Below are 20,236 nucleotides of genomic sequence, written 5' to 3'. Positions count from 1 at the left end.
CCTTGGAAGAGATAACTTTAGGATTAGAGGTCAACTTGAGGGGCCTCAGAAGAACTTAGGCTGTCCCAGGATGGACCCACTTTTCCCTCCCTGCCCTCATACCTGAGAGCTTCTCCTGGAGAGTGATCACATCCTGCAGACCAGAGAAGGGCCCAGGCCCCACCTCTGTGCGTGCCCCCATCTTGAAGAAGTACCTCGTGTCACTCTCAAGGCCGTGTACCTCAGCACTGAAGATGTTTCCTGGGGGCAGGGGGAAGCAGGGAGAGCAGGGTTGGGGGGCTGGGTGGGGATGGGATGCAGAGATAGCCTGGGAAGCAGGACTCGGAAGGTATGCTCTCCCACTCAGGCACTAGCTTCTGCCTCTTCCTTCTAGAAACCCCCGGGACAAACCTCAGCCACACTCTCACCACTAACCCAGCCACTGGAGAGGTTGAGAAAGGGAGAGAGAGTGTGGAAGCTCTTGCTCAGATGCCCTGGTGTGGGAGCCCTCACCCTCCGTGGTGAGCAGGGTCCACTGGTGCTCGGGCTGGGTGTGGTTGTTGCTGTATAGAATCAGATATTCCACGATCTCGCCATTGGGCTCCGTCGGGGGACACCAGTGCAGCCGAACGGTGGATGGCGTCAGGGGGCTCAGGCGCAGGTCGGATGGGGGCGTTGAGGGCCCTGGGGTGCCGGGGAAGAGATGAGGAGAGGCACAGTCACTGAGAGCCCCAGCTCTGGGGGCAGCTGGGAGATGGGGCATGAGGACATGGCCTCCCTTTCTCCTCCTTCACTGGACAAACCACAAGCCACAAAACAAAATGAGATATGATCTCTAACTGGGGAGTTTCTGGAAAACAGCTGGAAAGGTTTCACTATTTCTCCCCTCCCAGAAACTCTCCAAGTCTTCAAGTAAAATTCATTGATGCCCTATATAGCCTTTGTCTATGTCTGCCCCTGACACGGGTCCTAAGGGTCATGGGAAGCCCAGTGTGAGAAGTACAACCTTGGAAGTCTTTGTGTTCTGTTTTTAGAGAAGAAGCTGATCCCGGGGGATGGGGGTGAATGAGGAAGGGTGAGAAGTAGGGACACAGGTGACTAATGAGTTGGAAAGGGTCAGATATTTGGGGTTTCAGGTCTTCAAGGCTTGGCAGAGGATGAGATGGGGACCCAAGGCTCTAAGGTGTAAGACAGCCACAGCATTACAGGCCGTCAGAACCCTCTTTGACTCTCAGCTCTAGTCTCCCACCCCTCCATCTGCAAAAGGAGAAAACATCCCCTGTCTGTAGCACGGCCAGTTGTGCTGGGGAGCCAATGTCATAAAGTCTCCTCTGAGAAAACAATGGGGCCCCCTCAACTTCCTATGCAATTGAAGACCACAATAACTGAAGTCATAAGTAGGTGAGAAACAATTTGTAAGGAGTGCTTTTAAAGAACAAATCCATGAGTGCAGAGCTCTCACCCCCACCCCCCCAAACGTCTTCCTATATCAGATCCTGGGACAAAGGTCTTCTGTCTATGGGAAGGTAAACAGTTTTAGGGCTGATAGAACTGAAGAGCCTCTGCTATGAGAACAAAAACCCATTTGTCTTGGAATGCCATTTCTAGAGGTTACACAGTCACAGACTTGGACAGTGAGTGGCCCCATCCTTTCTTGTTACAGATGGGGAAACAGAGGCCCAATGGGGAAGGGATCTGCCCAAGGTTTCCTGTGTGCCAGGGGCAGGATGGAGACCCAAATGTAGAATCCATGACGCCTCCGGGACCTGGCCCCTCTTCACCAACTCAGTGAGGTCTTGGCAGTCCCATAAAAGAAGCCACTCCTCTAAATCTTATTATGTTTATGCCTAAAGCACAGGACTGGCCTACACAAATGCAAAGTCAATGATAGACAGAAATGGGGCTCTGAGGGACGTATCAAAAAAGAAGGCCCGGGGTGCCTGGGTGGCTCAGTCGGTTGGGCGTCCGACTTTGGCTCAGGTCGTGATCTCACAGCTTGTGAGTTCGGGCCCCACGTCGGGCTCTGTGCTGACAGCTCGGAGCCTGGAGCCTGCTTCGGATTCTGTGTCTCCCTCTCTCTCTCTCTCTCTCTCTCTCTCTCTCTCTGCTCCTCCCCAACTTGTGCTCTATCAAAAATAAATAAATGTAAAAAAAATTAAAAAAAAAAAAACAAGAAGGCCGTTGGGCAAGAAGGATTGGTTGTAAAAGATGGACTGCTGGCAAGGGGGCCACTCACGGTCAGGCAGGGTGGAGCGCTCCACCACGGAGCCGAAAGGCCCGTCCATGTCCACTCCGTGGGACTGTACTGCAAACTCATATTTGGTGAACGGCTTCAGCCCACCAATGAGGATGTCTTCTCCAGAACTGTTGAGGCAAGAAATGTGACTGGTGCTTCAGGCACCCCCTTCTAGCAGGGCAGGCCCCTCCAAATCCACTCCCCCAGTCCAGCCCAGCCCAGCTCAGGCCCCACCCTGGGCAGGGAATCTACTCTCTGGCATGGGGGCCGCTGACACCACCCAGGGGCCCTACAGAGAGGTCTGGATGTACGCTGCTCCCAAGGTATTCTGTCCAATCTCCGAACTAGGCGTCCTGCTCCAGGAAACCTGCCTGGATTAATCCAAGTCATTGAGCACTCAAGGAACCATCTCTGATGCATCTTTTCCTTGACTTAATTGTCCTCTAGTTGCAGCTGTACATAACTATCGTGTTTTTCTACTTTAGCCTATTTTACTTGCTTTGTAGTGTTTTCTCTCATATTTTTATGCAATTTTTCCTCTGCCAAACCAACAGCTCCTCAGGGCAATGGCTGTGCCTTCCAATCTGACTGGGGGCCCTCTCAGCACAGCATCTGGGCTCTCTCCTCCCCATCATGTCAAGAGGCCTCTGAGGTTGAAGAAATGGGTCTTTCCTGCATCACATTCTCTGGGGTTGAGTATGAGGTTCTGTGTGAGGGGATGGGATAACAGGACTCCCCTTTTCCACCTGTCACCATCAGGGCATCAGACCCTCAGTGTGCCACAGTGCAACATGTGAGCCATGAAAGGTTCCTGAATCCCTGGGGCTCCCCCCCCCCCATCACCAGCTGCTGCCTTCCTCCCCCCTCACAGCATTAGCTGGCTTCCCTACCTGGTATAATAGGTGACCAGGGAGGCATTCCTGAGCCCCCAGGGGCTGAAGCGCACAGTATAGTTTACAATCTTGACCGTGGTGAAGTCTGGCTTTTTCCACCGAAGCCAAATGGATGTGGAGCTGTTTGATTCCGCATGGACGTGGGCGGGGGGCAAGGGTGGTCCCCTCTGGATGGGCAAGTCTGGAAGGTGAAAACAGAGTGTGGGGAAAGGAGGGAGGATACTCATCCCGAAATATGTGCAGTGGTTTGAAGTTCCCAAGGCACTTATTTTCACCCTCTCTCCTCCGATCCTGAGAGTTGAGTAGCATCATTCCCACTTCACAGATGAGGAAACTGAGGCTCCCAAGAATTTAAGTGATTTTGGCCAAGGTCATGTAAATAGCAAACTGTATAGAGAGAGGCAACAAATCATGGCAATTAAAAGCAGATTTTAGAGCCAGGTTACCCTGGTTCCAATTCTAGGTCTGCCATGTACTAGCTGTGTGACCTGGGAGAAGTTACTTAATCTCTCTCTGCCTCCAGTCCTTATTCTGTCAGTGGAGCTGATAATATACTTACCTCATAGTATTGTTATGAGGACTAAATCAGTTACTATTTGTTAAGTACATAGAAAAGCATCTTGCAGGGGCGCCTGGGTGGTTCAGTCGGTTGAGTGTCCGACTTTGGCTCAGGTTATGATCTCGCGGTCCATGAGTTCGAGCCCCGCATCAGGCTCTGTGCTGACAGCTCAGGGCCTGGAGCCTGCTTTGGATTCTGTCTCCTTCCCTCTCTGCCCCTCCCACACTTGTGCTCTGTCTCCGTCTCTCAAAAAGAAATAAATGTAAAAAAAAAATTTTTTTAATAAATAAAAAAAAAAGAAAAGCATCTTGCATATTGTTATGAACTGAATGTTTGCGCCTCCTGCCAGATTCCTATGTTGACATTTGAACACATGGTGGTGCCCTCATGAATGGGATTATTTCCTATCTTTGTCCATCCAGGCTGCTATAACAAAGTACCATAGACTGGGTGGCTTATAAACAAAAGAAATTTATTTCCCACAGTTATGGAAGCTGGAGTCTAAGATCAGGATGCCAGCATGCTCAAGTTCTGGTAAGAGCCCATTTGTGGGCTAAAGACTGCCAACTTCTCCTTGTATGATATTATGGAGGACAGCAGAGAGAGTCCGTGAGCTCTCTTGTGACATTTATAAGGGCATCAATCCTATTCATAAGGGCTCCACCCTCACGACCTCATCTAATCCTATTTACCTCCTAGTACATCATATTGGAGGGTAGAGTTTCAATGTATGAATTGTGGGGATGGAGAGGGAGACACAAACTTTCAGCACATAACTGCCCTTGTAGAAGAACCCCCCAGAGAGCCCTCCAGCCCCCTTTCTGCCATGTGAGGATACAGTGAGAAGATGGCCTATGGTCTGTAAACCAGAAAGTGGACTCTCACTAGACACTGACTCTACTGGCACCTTGACCTCGGACTTCCTCCAGAACTGTGAAAAATAAATGGTTGTTTAAGCCACTCGGTCTGGGGTATTTTTATTATAGCAGCCCAAACTAAGACATATATAGTGAGTACTATAGGATGATGTGTTCATTACATAAGTATAAAATAAAATAAACTCCATGACAGCAGGTACCTTATCTGTATTGTTCATCACTAAATTTCCAGAACAGGGCAGTAGACACTTAGTAAAATATTTGCTGAATGAACAAACTGGAATTAGAACTCAGGTCTCCTGGCTCCTGGTTGAGGGCTCCTTTGACAAAACCGCATGGTTAAAAATCAGCCTGGGAAGTTAGGGGTGAGGGGATCCATGATGGGCACCCAAGGTGGCCCATACAAAGCCAGTAGGCAGTGTACTACAGTGGAAAGACTCGTTGGGCAGCCAAGAGTCCTGGTTCTAGTCTAGGCTCTGTGCAACCTTGGGTAAAGTCCCTTTACCTCTCTGAGTCTCACTTTCCTGATGGGCCACATAAGGACACTCTCCCTGCCTAGAGTGGAGGGATAATCTGATAGGCAGTGTGATGTAGGTGGATGTATTTTAAAACATGTTTAAAGGTCAAACAGGGTCAGGAGTCACCGATTAACCATGGGGTTTCTCTCTGTCCAAACCTTCCAAATTAGCACTGCTCGTGGGTAATGAAAATACGGTAGCAGTCCTGAAAGTGCACCAACTGAAGCTTCTGTCTGCGACAGAGGCTGTCTGGGGCTAGAAGAGGACCTCTGAGCCTAAGAGCATGGGTCTGGGGGTAGCTGAGGCTACCGGATGGCCTGACCACCAAGGCTGGCCCAGAGGGAAGGGAAAGGAAGAGGCACACAGACCCTTCAACAGAGCCCTCCTCCCTCTTCCCCAGCCCCCTCACCTGGCGTGGGAGCTTTTTCTGTTTTGCCCTTCCACACCGCTGCGTAGCCGTCCTCATGTTTGTTGAATGCCACAAGCTTCACCTCGTACAGCCGGCCAGGGGCTGGGGAAGGTCATGGGGGTCACTGGCTAGAGGGACCTCTGAGGCCACTCTTTCATCCCCAGATAGCACTCCATTCCCAACTCCCATGCCCAGCTTGCCCCGTTCCCAACCGAGGCTATGCCCATCTCCCTCCCTCCCCCAGCCCTCCTCACCTAGCTGGGTCAACTCATACTGCTTCACTTTCTTCTTGAGCCGGACAGGCCCCACATCCCAAGCCTGGTCTCCGCGGCCCCCTGGGGGACTCTCACCATTGGCCTCCTCCTCCTCGGCTCCCACCTCCCGCCAGTACAGTTTGTAGCCAGAGATCTGGGCAGGGTGAGGGGGAGGCTGCCACGACACGACCAGGGACTCCATTCTTGCCCGCACCTTCAACTCTGCAGGGGCAAAAGGGACTGGGGGCAAAGGAGCAGGATGGGAAGAAGGGGTGAGACAATGGGAAGTGAGGAGAAGGAAGTCAGAGGTGGGAGAGGGGGACAGGTAGGAGGAAGCCAAAAGCAGGAAGCCAGCACTGAGTGAGAGCCTTGCCAGCCTCCTTGCAGTGAATGGACACTCAGCCACCACTCCTTGTGCCAGGCCTGAGCTCAGTCTAGAGGTGAACTGCCTATTCTACACACCCAGAGTGCCGAGAATGTAGGCGTGTCTCCTGAGCGCTTGCAAAGAGGTCAGCGAGGAGCACCTCTGGGGCGGTGCTGATAGTACCTGGCACAGCGTAGGGCTCCATAATTCTTCTGAAGGAATGCATGCGTGGATACTGACAGGCAAGGGGGTCGCAGGGGTTGCTGAGATTGGAAAGGAGGGAAGGAGCCATTGGTGTGGGGAGCCGACTTGGAGCCTAAGAGTGGGGCTTTATTATGTGTCAGACACTGTTCTAAGCCCTTTGTACATGTGTTTTATTCTCACAACCCTACAAAATAACAAAAATACTACTGTCTCCATTTTACAGATAAGAAAACTGAGAAGTTAAGCGACTTGCCCAAGGTCACACAGAGAGCATATGTGCCAGGTTCTGTCTGCACTTAATCACTGTATTATTGGGCCTCTTGACAAAACCAACAATCACGATCAATGAAAAGCAACTAGTATTTAACAAGCTCTTATTATGTGCTAAACACTTGTTCACAATGCATTATTAATCCTTATGCCACCTTTAGCAATAAATGAAGCCTCAGAGTTGTGAATGGTTTGTCCAAGATCACGCAGGTAGAAGGGACACTGTAGCCCAGGTGTGTCTGTAAAGGCCAGCCCTTCGCCTCTACACCTGGCCTCCCTTACCCCTCAAGCAGGGGGAGCCATGGAAGGTCTCTGAAGGAGAGGGTGTTTGGGCCTGAGTTCTAAGGGCACACATACACTCCAGTCACACACACACGGTCCTTCCTCTCCCCTCAGACCCCCTACCGTGGCTCTGGTTGTGCATACTGGGCGTCCTGTGCTGCATCCACTGGGAGGGCGTCCCATAGCCAGCCCCTGTGCCAGCCGAAATCCGTACTCGATACACTTTGTTGGGCTGAAGCGAACTCAGCGTAAACTGTGTTTCATTCCCAGGCACCTCGGTGGAGAAAACCTGATCTGCTGGGACAGGAAACATGGCTGCTGGGTGGCCACCTAAAGACCAGGACCCCTAAACTCCCCTATACCAACTATTCCACGCCAGATCGTGGTTCCTCGGCGCTCATGGGAGCCTAAGGCCCTCTCAGCACTGACCCCTCAGTCATGGCTCCAGAGCTGACTCCTGGGCCTCCAGCCTGGGCTGACACAGGCCATCAGCCTCAGCTCAGAGTGGAGAGAACCACAGCATGCACTCCGCACTTCCCCATGAACTGTCTGTGACCATCCCTTCATACACACTCTAGGACACAGGCACAAGGGGTTGTCTCTGAAGGCCATCAGGTACCGCCTGCCTTCTGGAGCTCTGATGACCTCCCCAAGCCCCCTTCCTCATGCTTCCCTCCTTTCTCACTCTCACCCTGCCCCCCCCCCCCCCCCCCCCCCGCAGCCACTTGCCTTCTCCTAACTCTTTATCCCTTTCACACCCTCTCCCCTAGATCATCTACATCTGCCCTAACATGCCGTCCCCAATGCTCTGTTTCCCCAATCCCACAAGCATACCCTCCACCTCCTGTTCTCTCATCTGCTTTTTGAGCTGGAAGGGACCCCAGGGATTATCTAGGCTACCTGCCTTATTTCACAGATAAGGAAACTGAGGCAGGGACTTAACCGCATTACCCACTATAGCTATAGAGGAGGTGGGGCTAGAACCCAGGCCTGTCTTGAGCTTTGCCTCTTTACCTTTCCCTACACCTAGCCCACATTCCTCTTGTCCAAGTTCATATTTCCCTACTCTACCTCTCTGCTTAATTTCCTCAGACTCTCCCCACCTCTACTTGGGTCCTCAGCTGCTCTGGCCAGCCCTTCACATCAATAATTCCCAGGCAGGTGGAGCCCTGCCCCCACTTACCTTCCTTTCCCAAACCGTACTCTATCTTGTACTTCACCACCTGCCCATTGCTCAGGCTGGGAGGCAGGGGCAGCCACGCCACCCTGATGTCCAAGGGGTTGGGGCTGGACAGGGAGAGCTGGGGCGCTGCACTGGGGACTGAGACAGAAGAACATCAGCGTGAGCTCTGCTCCACCGACGTGGAAGGTGAGGCCCAGGAGCGATCAGAGACTTGCCCAGGTCACACAGCAAGTCAGAAGTAGGCCCGGGATCTGAGGGAGGAAAGGGAGCCTCTCAGGGGAGCCCCAAACTGGAGATGAGGGGACATCCTTCCCACCCTAAAGCCAGAAAAAGGTTTGGGGCACAATCTTCCACATTCAATGGTTTCATGTCACTGGCCCCTGCCTGACTGGATGGTACATGGATATTGAGAAGGGCCATATGACAGAGGGAATCAAGACCTGTCCTCAAGTCCCAGCTGTACTACTGACCTTGGGCAAGTCACTCTCATTTTCTGGGCCTCAGTTTCCTAAACTGTAAATTGGGAAGAACCATTACCCACCCCCTTACAGGGCACAAAAGATGACATGAGGCAGGTAAAAGTCCCTTGGCAAACACTAGTAAAGAGAAGCCGAACTACCATCCCCAGGGAATTCTCTGGAACCCAAGGGGCCCACTGCAGGTTTAGAGGCCCTACCATCATCCAGTGTGTGGACCAGTGCTGGGGTAGAGGTGCGGCTGGCCCCCAGCTGGGAGTAGGCCACCACGTAGAACTCATAATCGGTGTTGGGTTCCAGGTCTCGAACCTGCAGCTCTGTGGTGTCATTGTTCACTGCAAACTGGTATTCCACATTGTCCATGCCTGGGGCAGTGACACAGGGACAAAGAGAAGGTCACAAGGCCACTCCCAGAGGCCTACCAGCTGGAGGTTATCTAGGGATCCTTCACATTGCCCCAGTCTCTGGAATAGTCTGTAACTAAATCATCAGATCATCTGAGCCCCAGAGTATAGACTTCCCTGGCCTCTAGTCCCACTGTATTAATTCCTCTGCTGGCTAGGAAGTTCTTTCTGTTGTCTAATTGAAGTGACTCCTGCTGCAGCTATAATAAACTGGCTCCAGGAGTGCCAAGGCATTTTTCTCTGGGAGGAAAAGCATCCTCTTCCTCCTCTATCATAACAGGCTGTGGCTGAGGGGGAAATGTGCTGCACACTTTGACCTTTCCAGCACATCGAAGAGTACTGCCTAGCCCATACCTATGCGGGTCTGTTCCGCGGGCTCCCACTCCATCCCACCCTATCCCCAAAGGTACCCACAAGGCAACCCATCCGTCTTCTAACCTGTGCCCCCCTCGGGGCGCCCCCACGCGGGTCCCCAGCAGACTTACCGCGTGCCTTCTGGTAGTGGAGGGAGAAGCCGATGATCTGCTCGCTGTGCAGCTCGGGCCGCTCCCAGGCCACGAGCACGGTGGAGCTGCTCAGCGGCGTGGCCGTGACCCGCGTGGGGGCGCTGGGCAGCCCCTCGCGCACCACGACGGCCAGGGGCGCGGCGGCGCACGCGGTGCCCGCGCTGTTCTCCGCCACGCACTGGTAGTAGCCGGCGTCCTGCAGGCCGATCTGCGTGATGACCAGGCTGCCGCCGCCGCCCTGCACCTTGACGCGCCCGTTGGGCCGCAGCGGCGCCCCGTCGTGCAGCCAGCGCAGCGCGGGCCTGGGCTCCCCGGCCGCTCGACACACGAAGCGCGCCGTGCTCGCCCGCGTCCGCGACAGCGCCTCGGGCGCCTGCGAGATGGCAGGGGCCGCTGGGGGGCGGGGAGGGGGACGCTGACCGCGCGCTCCGGCCGCCAGGGGTCCTGCAGCCTCTCCGCATACCCCGGCCGGCTGCCGCGCGCCCTCCGCTCGCTCCACCCTCTCCCTGAGTCACCCCGCCCCCAAATACTCGCGTGTGGCGCCGCCCTACCCCTGCTCCTCCCGCGTTTACCCCAGCCCCACGCCGCCAGCCTACTCCTCCTCGCTCCCAGTTGTCCCCGGGCCTCCCGAGCCTCCCCTAAGTACCCTAGCTCCTCCTGGGCCTCACCCCTCTCCCTCAGGTACCGTAACCTCTTCCCCTCCTTCCAGTGTCTCCCACACCGGGGAGACTCCCCCCTCGCCACAGTTATCCCAGCCCGGAGCAACTCCGTCCCCCAGTTTTTCGTGCCACCCAGACGACTCCACCGTCTCCCCTAACCCTCAGTCCTCCCCCTCCCCCCATTACCTAGGTCCCGCTCAGATCATCCATCGCCACCCCCCAATCACCCAAGTCATGCCCTAACCACCCCTCTCCTTCTCTCCCTGCCTCAACTTCCCCCACCCCTTCCTCCTATCCTTTCCCGCTCTTCCCCTCCTCCAGCTGTCCCCTGCACTACCCACCCTAACGAAGGGCCCCTCCCCTGAGCGCCGTCCCCCTAGCTCCAGCCCTTTTCCACCTTCCAGGGTCGCCCCTCAGTCCTTCTAACACACCCGCTTGCCCATCCCCCCTCCCCATCTTCCCTTCCCCACTCCTAGTTGACCCGGCCCAATCCGGTCCCCCTGAGCCCCTACTACCGGGTCCTCCACCCCGCCTCACCCAGCACGCGGAGCTCGGCGGCGGCCGTGGCGAAGTCGCGCGTGCGGGGCTTGTTAGCGCGGCAGACGTAGACGCCCGAGTGTCGGGGCTGCGCGCTGCTGATTAGCAAGTTGGTGCGGCCCAGGACGATGACATCCGTGGAGATGGGCTTCCCGTCTGGGGGAGGAGAGGAAGAGCGGTGGAGGGGGGCACCGAGGACTGGCCCTCCATCTACTCCTTGCATCCGGGGGCCCCTCGACACGGGACTAAGAGAACACAGCAGTCCCTTATTTGCATTTCAGTTCCTCCCCTTGCTAGACAAGTGACCCTCTGTGAACCCTAGTGTCTCTGTCTGTAAAATGGGGAGACGGATAGCCCCTAGCTGGAAGGGCTGCTGTGGGGATGAAACAAATAAGGTTTGTGAGAAGGCCTGGCACAATGCAGGCACCTAACAGGTGCTCAGTAAACTAGTCACTTATTACCGTTATCATTATTATTAAATTCATTTCTCTCAAGAACTCACTCCTCCTGTATGGTGTTGTCCCAATATTATGATGAAGATACGGCTGGAAAGATCTGACCAAAGCCAAAGATTTGAACATACAGAAGACTTTTATCTTGATATGAAATGAGAACCATCTTAAAAGCCTATGCTTTAGGGGAATCTGGGTGACTCAGTTCCCCCCCCCCCCTTAAGCTACCCACTCTTGGTTTTGGCTCAGGTCATGATCTCTCAAGTTCCTGAGTTCAAGCCCCATATTGGGCTCTGTGTGCTGACAGACAGTGCAAAGAGCCTGCTTGGAATTCTCTCTCTGCATGCCCACCCTCAAATAAATAAACTTAAAAAAAAAAAAAAGCCTGTGCTTTATGAACATGAACAGAAAATCTGGAGAAAAAATGCAAATGATCAAGAAATACAAAAAAGTGTTCAGCTTTACATAATCAAAGAAATGCACATCAAAACACAGAGGTTAATTTTCACCTATCAAATTAGGAAAGTTAAAAAAAATTTTAATGTTTATTTATTTATTTATTTATTTATTTATTTATTTATTTATTTATTTATTTATTTTTTGAGAGAGAGAGAGAGAGAAACAGAGCATGAGCAGGGGAGTGGCAGAGGGAGAAGGAGACAGAATCTGAAGCAGGCTCCAGGCTCTGAGCTGTCAGCACAAAGCCCCACAAAGGGCTCAAACTCATGGACTGTGAAATCATGACCTGAACCTAACACGTGAGCCAAAGTCGGATGCTTAACCAAATGGGCCACCCAGGTGCCCCAAATTAGGAAAGGTTTTTTAAAAGGTAAGCTGCAATGCCAGAGAAAGGGTAAATGCTAATGGGGTCTCCACTTTGACTTTGACCCAGGGATCCCATTTGTGGGCAGCTGTCCTGGGGAGATATGAACAGGGCTGATCACTGTAATGTTAACTGTAATAGTGGATAACTGGAAAGGACTTAAAAATTCAACAGTAGAAACTGGCAAGTTGTATTATGGCTATATTCAAATGATGGAATATAGTCATTAAAATTACTTTTTGGGGGGTACCTGACTGGCTCAGTCGGTAGAGCATCTGACGCTTGGATCCCAGGGTCATGAGTTCAAGCCCCATGTTGGGCATGGAGTCTTAAAAAATAAAATAAAATTACTTTTTGAAAAAGTTTTAGAGATGGAAAAATGCTTATGATATGCTGTGGACTGAAAGTAAGATTTGGAACTACTCTCAATTTTAGGGAAAAATGCACATATGCATAGAAGAAAATCTGGAAGAAAATACACTTGTATGTTAACAATTTTAATCTCTCAAAGAGAGATTAAATGGAATGTTTTCTGTTTCTGCTTTTCCCTAGTTTTCTACAATGAACACACACAACTTTTGTAATCAGAAGAAAACAAAACAAAAAGCTATGTCTCTTCCCTGACTTTGTGGAGTAAGTGTCTAGGAAAGGAACAGTGACCAGCATATCAGGAAGGAAATCCTTTTCCAGGCTTTCTCTTCCCAGTCTCTGTCCAGGAGTGCTATTAACAGACTTTCTGTAAGGGAGCTCCCATAGGTATCAGGATTCTCTGGGACAGCAATTCTCAAACCCTCACAGTGTACTCGAATCACAGAATCTCAAGGAAACTTAAGATGCAGAGGCCTGGGGCATGCCCCAGACTCTGCATTTCTAAGTAGGTGCAGGTGGTAGGTCCAAAGACCACACTTTCAGCAGCAAGGACCTAGGGCAGTTGTTAAACATTAAGATTCCTGGTTCACAAGTGACCAGGCATGAAGGGAGGGAGTCTGCAGTTTTAATAAGCTCCCTGGGTCATCATGATACAAAGTCAGGATTTGAGAAACACTGATATTAGAATTTCTGGGTTATACCACAGGCTCATTCCAATAATAGTATGAGGGTCCTGCTGGCCCCAGGATCCCAATAACTAAGTATCACAAATCCAATGAGGTGTGCAGGTTGGGGAGGCCCAAAGACACCAGCACTGTTACATCTCACCAGCTTGGGTGGGGGGATATATACTTTTTATTTTTTTATTTATTTTTCATTTTTAAAATATTTGTTTATTTTTGGGAAAGCACAAGTGGGGCAGGAGCAGAGAGAGGGGGCAGAGGATCCAAAGCAGTCTCGGAGCTACAGCCTGACAGCAGCAAGACGGACGTGGGACTTGAACTCACAAACTGTGAGATCATGACCTGAGCTGAAGTCTGACGCTCAGCTGACTGAGCCACTCACATGTCCCTGGGGGGCGGGGGGATACATACTTGTTCAGTTTATTATTTTTCCTTGAACTCTATGTGTACATTTCTTTCTTTCTTTCTTTCTTTCTTTCTGAGAGCACACACACACAGGGGAGGGGCAGAGGGAGAGGCAGAAAATCTTAAGCGGGCCTCACACAACATGGGGCTCAATCTCACGGCCATGAGATCATGACCTTAACTGAAATCAAGAGTCAGACACTTAACTGATTGAGCTACCTAGGTGCCCCGATTGCATACTCTTTTGAATATGAGGTACAAACTTATGTAAAGGAGCCAGTGTAGGGTAGTAGACTGAGTCAGGGAAGAAAGGTAAAGAGGGCAGGGTTTAAGACTTCTGTTATCAATTTGAGGTAGGTCACTTCTCATTGACAATGGAAACAAAAATAATCTTTGCTTTTCTTCCAGTTAGGACTGTAGGAAGTGGTGTACCAGAAAGAGAACAGGCTCTAAAGTTTGGGTCTTGGCTCTCTGAGCCTCAGCTTCCTCATCTGTCCACTGGGAATAATAGTCCTCACCCCTATCCCCTTCAAAGGGCTCTTCCAGGCTCTGGCAGGAAGTGCTCTGCAGACTGCAAGGTGATGTTTGGCCAGCATCCTCATTACCCTGAGAGCAACGCAGTCCTACCTGGCATTTATCACGTGCTGCCCAATACAGGCAAACCTCTTTTCATGGTGTGTGTTTTATCACCCTCACCCAGACTATGATGAGTTCAGACCACAGAGTCCCTGTCTGTCTCATCTGATTTTTTAAATTCACTGTGCCCAGCATGAAGCCAAGCACACACGGCAGCAGCTTTGCAGACCAGCAGTGGGGGCCTGGTTTCACCTGATTTGATGGGTGCGCGGCACCCTTCTAGCTCTCACACATTCACTTGCAGTACTGTTGAGACCACCCTAAATAGGGTCTCAGTAATGGTTACGTGAGCGGCAGAACTAGAGTGTTTCATAGAGGAAATGTACTTCAAAGACTGATGATTAAGTTTGTCCAGGTTTCCCCCATCCCCATACTCGGCCCTAGAAGAGGAGTTCCCACCACACCAAAGGTAGGTGACTATAGAGTGGTCACCCTTATAGCTTCCCAACTTGGGGACACATGAGATGCTACCCCCTCCTTTCCCATGACCTTGAGTCCCCTCCCTCCACTTACCCTGTCGGACCCAGGACACGAAAGGGGTGGGGTCAGCTGAGGCCACACATTCCATCACCACGCTCTGGCCAGAAACCACTGTGGTGTTCTCGGGGGCTGCCACGATGACCACGTCCTGCCCCCTGGTGGACGCCAGGGACCCTGGAGAGAGGGCAGGCCAGCAAGCAGCCTTACTATTAGGTGTCCATACATGCAGTACCTCACCTGATGCTCAGAATCACCTGGTGAAGCAGGTGGGGCAGAGAACAGCCAGGGTTTCATCTGACAGGGGGCAAAAGCAGCCACATAGTTCCGCAGAGCTCTTTCTCCTGGAGCTTGGAGAGGAAAAACCTGGCCTCTGGCACACCACCGCCATTCTTGCCTGCCAAATCAAACCCTCCCTCCAGGCAGAGGACCATCAGGGTCATGAGAAGACTTGGAGCCTGGAGGTGGAGTCAACAGTCATAGTTTCTGGTTCCAGCACTGCCATTAAGGCACTGTGTGACCTTAGGCAAGTCCTTTCTTCAAAGGGCTTTGGGTTCCCCTGTGGGAAAGGTAGGAGGTAGGGGTCGAGTTTCCGGCAGTTTGGCAGCTCCTGAGCATGGATTCCCTGCCAAGTTCTCACTGTGACTCTGGCCCCCTGGGTCAGCATGGCGAATACCTGGTTTGTCCAGCAGGTGGAGGCAGAGACCCTGGGCACAGAGAGTGAACCAGAATTAAACCTGCTTACCTGAGCGGGGGATTTGAGATGGGGGGATGGGAAGAGATGTGCAGAAGTGCAGGGTTCGGGGGAGATGTCATGGCAAAGGGAGGCAAGTGAAAGGCCCTTCGGGGAGGCCTGAACTAAGATCTGTTGTGCACCTGCTGGGTGCCAGGCGCTTTCCACTCTTATCTCAGCTATTCTCACAACCTCCCTGAGCTAGACATTTGATAACAGCCCAGGGTCACATAGATGGCAAGTAGAGAGGCCAGGATTCAAACCAGGTCTTTCCGACCCCAGAGCCTGTGCCTTTCCTACTGTGTTACACTGGAACAGGAACTTTTCGGAGAAATGGAGAGGACAGGAGCACCAGACTGCAGGGAACCAGATTCTCGGTGCCCAGCCAATCCCCTAATGCCCAGAGTCCTCAGGAGACACAGAAAGGCAGGGACCATGGCTTCAGGGCACTGACACACCATCTTCAGATGCCTCCCTTCCCCACCTCTGTCCCCAGCCTGGGATGTTCCACCCAACCCAAGCGAACACAGAGCCTCTGCAGGAAGAGAGCTGGACTGGGAGTCTGGAGTCTTGGGTTCCAGCTCCAGTTCTATTTCTGACTTGCTGGGTGGTACTCCACACCTGCCCACTGGGACTGATACACTGTCACCTATTTGAAGGCAGAGCTTGGACCTCACGAGGTGCCTCCCAGCTCTGAGGTGGCTGGTCCAGAAATCCCCAGGTTTCCCCATCCAGCCTGCCCCCTTACCTCTGGGGGCCACACTGAGCAGGGCCTCCTGGCTGAAGCGCTGGCGGACTGAGTTGGTGGCCACGCAGCGGTAGGAGCCTGTGTCACTCTCCTGAATGTCCAGGATCTGGAGGACCCCGTTGGGAAGAATGATGAGCCTTGGGAAGGGGGAGAGGGCACCTATGAGGTGGGCAGGAGCTCTGCAGGGAGCTGTCCTAGGTCCACCTCCCTCTCCAGCCTGAACTACTGATAGCATTTTACTTTCAAGCCTCTCATAATAAAAAAAATGCAAATGAAAGCTGTAAGATGCCATTTTCACCTATCAGGTTGGCAAAGATCACTTTGGGTGTTTTCTAACACCCTCTGTGGATGAGGTAATGGAGGGAAGACACTCCTGTGTCAATCGCCTTGCCAATGGATACAGCTTCCTTCAAGGGCAAGCTGGTAAGATCTTAAAATCAACCCTGCACATGCCTTTTGACCCAGCAACGCCACTTCGAGGACTCTATCCCACAGATATTCTCATACATGTACACAAAAACATGTTTAATGATATTCACTCCAGCACTGTAACTACAAAGGCAGAAGACTGGAAACGATCCAAGTGTCCATCTGTAGGGTGGGAACTAGCTAAATCGGTTTGAGTACATTCACACAATGGAATGCTAGGCAGCTGTTAAAAAGGAGACAGCTCAGAGTGCCTGGGCGGCTCAGTTGGTTAAGCATCTGACTTTGGCTTGGGTCATGACCTCATGGTTTGTGAGTTCAAGCCCCGTGTCTGACTCTCTGCTGGAAGCTCCGAGCCTGCTTCAGATCCTCTGTTCCCTTCTCTCTCTCTGACTCTCCCCTGATGGTTTTCTCTCTCTTTCTCTCTCTCTCTCTCTCAAAAATAAATAAACATTTTTAAAAAATACTTAAAAAAAAAAAAGGAGGCTGCTCCATGTGTGCTGAAACAGGACAATCTCCAAATCATGTTTGGTGCAGAACAGTGTGTGGGGATATGCACACTTAATATGCTTGCACTGAACTGCCCGGCTAGCTCAGTCGGTAGAGCATGAGACTCTTAATATGCTTGCACTGAAGGTCCCTGGTAATGGTGGTTGTCTCCAGGGAGGGGACCTGGGATTCTGAGAGCTGACAATGCAAGACTTACACAGCCTTCTATACAGTGTCAATTTGTTTACTCCCTGCCTATGTTACCTCCTCCCTCCCTGATAAAAATCCATTTTATTCATACAGTGTCATCTGAGCCAAAACAATCTGAAGAGATAGAGGACATCACAACCTCCATTTTACTGGTGACAAAACTAAGGCTCAGAGGCAGCAGGGTATTTTCCCAGGGTCTCACAGCTGGAGCAGAGTTAAAACTTGAACCCAGGTCTCCTGGTTCCAAATCCCATGTTCTTCTTACCTGCCTGTCTCACCAGCCATTAAATGGTTGAGAATACCCGTGGAAGGGACAAGGTCGCTAGCAAGCCCCAGTCAATGCATACATTACTTACGAGGGGTAATGGATGAAGGGGGTGTTCTCTGCCCTCTTGGTTAGAGGCTGAAAAGCCACTCAGATTAGAAAGGCTCAGAGACCTTGCTTGAGAGATAATGCAATCCGGGCAAGGCAGTGTCCATGGGTCTGGGGGTGTGGTAGGCAGAATGGGCTCTGGCCCAAGTAGCAGGGGAATGCGTCTTCCTGAATCCTCCAACCATGATCCTTGAAGGGTCAGCTCAAGGTTGAGAGTCCTAGTTTCTCCATAGAGCAAATGGTGCTGGTCCCCGGATGTAGACTGGGCCAAAGTTAGAGAGGGAGTGGGGCAGCAGTGTGGTTGATGAAGGTCCCTTGGCTCACTGGAAAATGGGCTATGAAAAAATCTAAACACAGGAGAGGGGGACTGGTTCAGGGTATTGGGAGAAAACTCTGGCCACAGGCCTAGAGACCTACTATGGCCCAAAGACTTAGAGAAAAAACATAAACCTGCTTTACTCCTTCCCTCATTCCATGGGTAAGCCCACCTCTGCCCCAGTATCTTACCCTCAGCTCCAGCAGCTGCCCATGTCAGTGCTGGGGCCAGCAGGGGAAAAGGGACATGGAGGCAAAGGGTAGTTGGAGGTAAAATCCTGGGCCAGGAAAATCTGATGGGAAAGGACCAGTGGGGAAGGACAAGCAGAACCCATCTGGGAAACAACACCTCTATCCCCATCCAGGTTTCCTCCACTTAATATACTCTGCCTCCAAGATCCTTCCTCTTCCTTCACTCTAGCTAGCTGAACTTGCCTGCAGAGTTTCTGCCAGACCAGTTCACTTTTCCTAACCCCCAAGTTTCCAAGGCTTTCCACGGAAATTGTGCTTCATGTACCCAAGAGCCAATACCTCCTTGGACAAGTAACATTTCCTTATTTATGTATGGGAAGGAAGGAAGGAAGGAAGGAAGGAAGGAAGGAAGGAAGGAAGGAAGGAGGGGGGAGGGAGGAAGGGAGAGGGACGAAAACAGAGGGAGGGAGGAAGGAAGGAAAGAAGGGATATCTTTCCTCACATGTGGTGCTGTCACTGCAGCCAACAAAAGCTGGATGGAACCACTTTTGTGTTCATCTAAAATCTTTTCTGTTTTGTTAAAATCTTTTTCTGTCCTTGGAAGTATGTGCAAGATATTTTGGTTAGTGGGGGGAAAAAGTCACAAAACAGTGTTTTTAGGAAGCAGTTCTATTTTTGGAAAACAGATAAATGATATGTTAGGATATGCTCAGAAAAAGTCAAGGATGGTGAAGCTTAACATCATTCAAGGAGATTTTTCTCTGGCAGTGTGATTACTGGAAATTCTTATTTGTTGTGTTTTAAAAAAAAAATTTGGGGGGTGTGCCTGAATAGCTCAGTCGGTTACACATCTGACTTAGGCTCAGGTCATGATCTCAAGGTTTGTGAGTTCAAGCCCCACGTTGGGCTCTGTGCTGACAGCTGAGAGCCTGGAGCCTGCTTCGGATTCTGTCTCCCTCTCTCTCTGCCCCTTCCCTGCTCACATTCTGTCTGTCTCTGTTTCTCTCTCTAAAATAAAGAAACATTAAAAAAATTAAAAAATAAAAATTTTGAATATTTATTAGTTTGGAAATATAAAACTTTTAAAAATTTAAATTGGGAAAAACATATGCCCTTGTACACTTTGTTTTAAAACTCCAAGCTCTAACATAGAAGCAGCTGTGACATAGTGGGGAGAACTCGTTCCAGCATATGTGACTTTACCAAATGATATCATATGTCTGGGTCTCAGCTTTCTCATCTGAAAAATGGGTTAAATAATTCTGTCCTGCCTCCTTCACAACCCTGACCCTAATGTGTTATTATCTCACATTAAAAATATTATCTATGAATCACAAATTCTAAACACATACTTACAATGATAGAAACTCTACCCATATTTTTTTTTTTTTTTAATTTTTTTTCAACGTTTATTTTATTATTTTTTTTGGGACAGAGAGAGACAGAGCATGAACGGGGGAGGGGCAGAGAGAGGGAGACACAGAATCGGAAACAGGCTCCAGGCTCTGAGCCATCAGCCCAGAGCCCGACGGCGGGGCTCGAACTCACGGACCGCGAGATCGTGACCTGGCTGAAGTCGGACGCTTAACCGACTGCGCCACCCAGGCGCCCCAAAACTCTACCCATATTTTAAAAGACCGGGAGGGAATAATCACAATAGTAACAACTGTCTGTGTTCAGTTGGTGGATGACTTTTTTCCATTAAATTGGTATGTTTTATTATTTCATTTTATTTTTTTAAGTTTATTTATTTATTTTGAGAGACAGAGAGACAGAAAGAAAACAGTGGGGGAGGGGCAGAGAGAGAGGGGGACAGAGGATCCAAAGCAGGCTCCGCGCTGACAGCCAAGTCCGATGTGGCGCTAGAACTCACGAACTGTGAGATCACGACATGTGCCGAAATCAGACGCTTAACTGCTTGAGCCACCCAGGTGTCCCTTTATGTTTTATTATTTTAAAATCAATTCAAATTTCAAATAAAAATAGCTACTTACAGAATGAAAAGCAACCTCTCTCCAAAAGGAAGGGATCATTCTCTTTCCAAGCCTGAGCTTCAGCCTGCTGCCCCACCTCCAAAAGGCTACTTGGAACCAGGGATTTAAAAATACATTAGAGGGACACCTGGGTGGCTTAGTCTGTAGAGCATGGGACTCTTGATCTCCGGGTCATGAGTTGGAGCCCCACGTTGGGTGTAGAGATTACTTAACAACAACAAAAAGAACATAGTAGAAATGACATAGCTGCTCTGAATTTCATAAGGGCCAAGGAGCCCCGACCCTGAGCCCTTCAGAGAT

General features: G+C 50.9%; 1 protein-coding gene across 2 annotated transcripts in view; it reads right to left on the bottom strand.

The window, feature by feature from the left end:
• Nucleotides 1-20,236, bottom strand: part of IGDCC4 (immunoglobulin superfamily DCC subclass member 4) — a 40,481-nt gene that overhangs the window by 6,371 nt on the left and 13,874 nt on the right. Inside the window, exons 4-16 of one of the 2 annotated variants that reach the window (XM_047864351.1) lie at nt 15,938-16,074; nt 14,493-14,633; nt 10,612-10,767; nt 9,395-9,808; nt 8,706-8,870; nt 8,030-8,167; nt 6,970-7,143; nt 5,727-5,966; nt 5,473-5,574; nt 3,106-3,289; nt 2,216-2,343; nt 493-663; nt 103-240 (exon numbers count right to left, since the gene is read on the bottom strand). In XM_047864351.1, the coding sequence (XP_047720307.1) occupies nt 103-240; nt 493-663; nt 2,216-2,343; nt 3,106-3,289; nt 5,473-5,574; nt 5,727-5,966; nt 6,970-7,143; nt 8,030-8,167; nt 8,706-8,870; nt 9,395-9,808; nt 10,612-10,767; nt 14,493-14,633; nt 15,938-16,074 (2,288 nt within the window). The remainder of the gene's footprint in view (nt 1-102; nt 241-492; nt 664-2,215; nt 2,344-3,105; nt 3,290-5,472; nt 5,575-5,726; nt 5,967-6,969; nt 7,144-8,029; nt 8,168-8,705; nt 8,871-9,394; nt 9,809-10,611; nt 10,768-14,492; nt 14,634-15,937; nt 16,075-20,236) is intronic. The other variant, XM_047864352.1, reaches the window with a different exon arrangement.

The sequence above is a fragment of the Prionailurus viverrinus genome, chromosome B3, assembly GCF_022837055.1.
Source record: "Prionailurus viverrinus isolate Anna chromosome B3, UM_Priviv_1.0, whole genome shotgun sequence".
In the NCBI taxonomy this organism is placed as follows: Eukaryota; Metazoa; Chordata; class Mammalia; order Carnivora; family Felidae; genus Prionailurus; species Prionailurus viverrinus.
The sequence above is the reverse complement of the archived record's forward strand: the minus strand, read 5'-3'. Positions and strand labels throughout refer to the sequence as shown.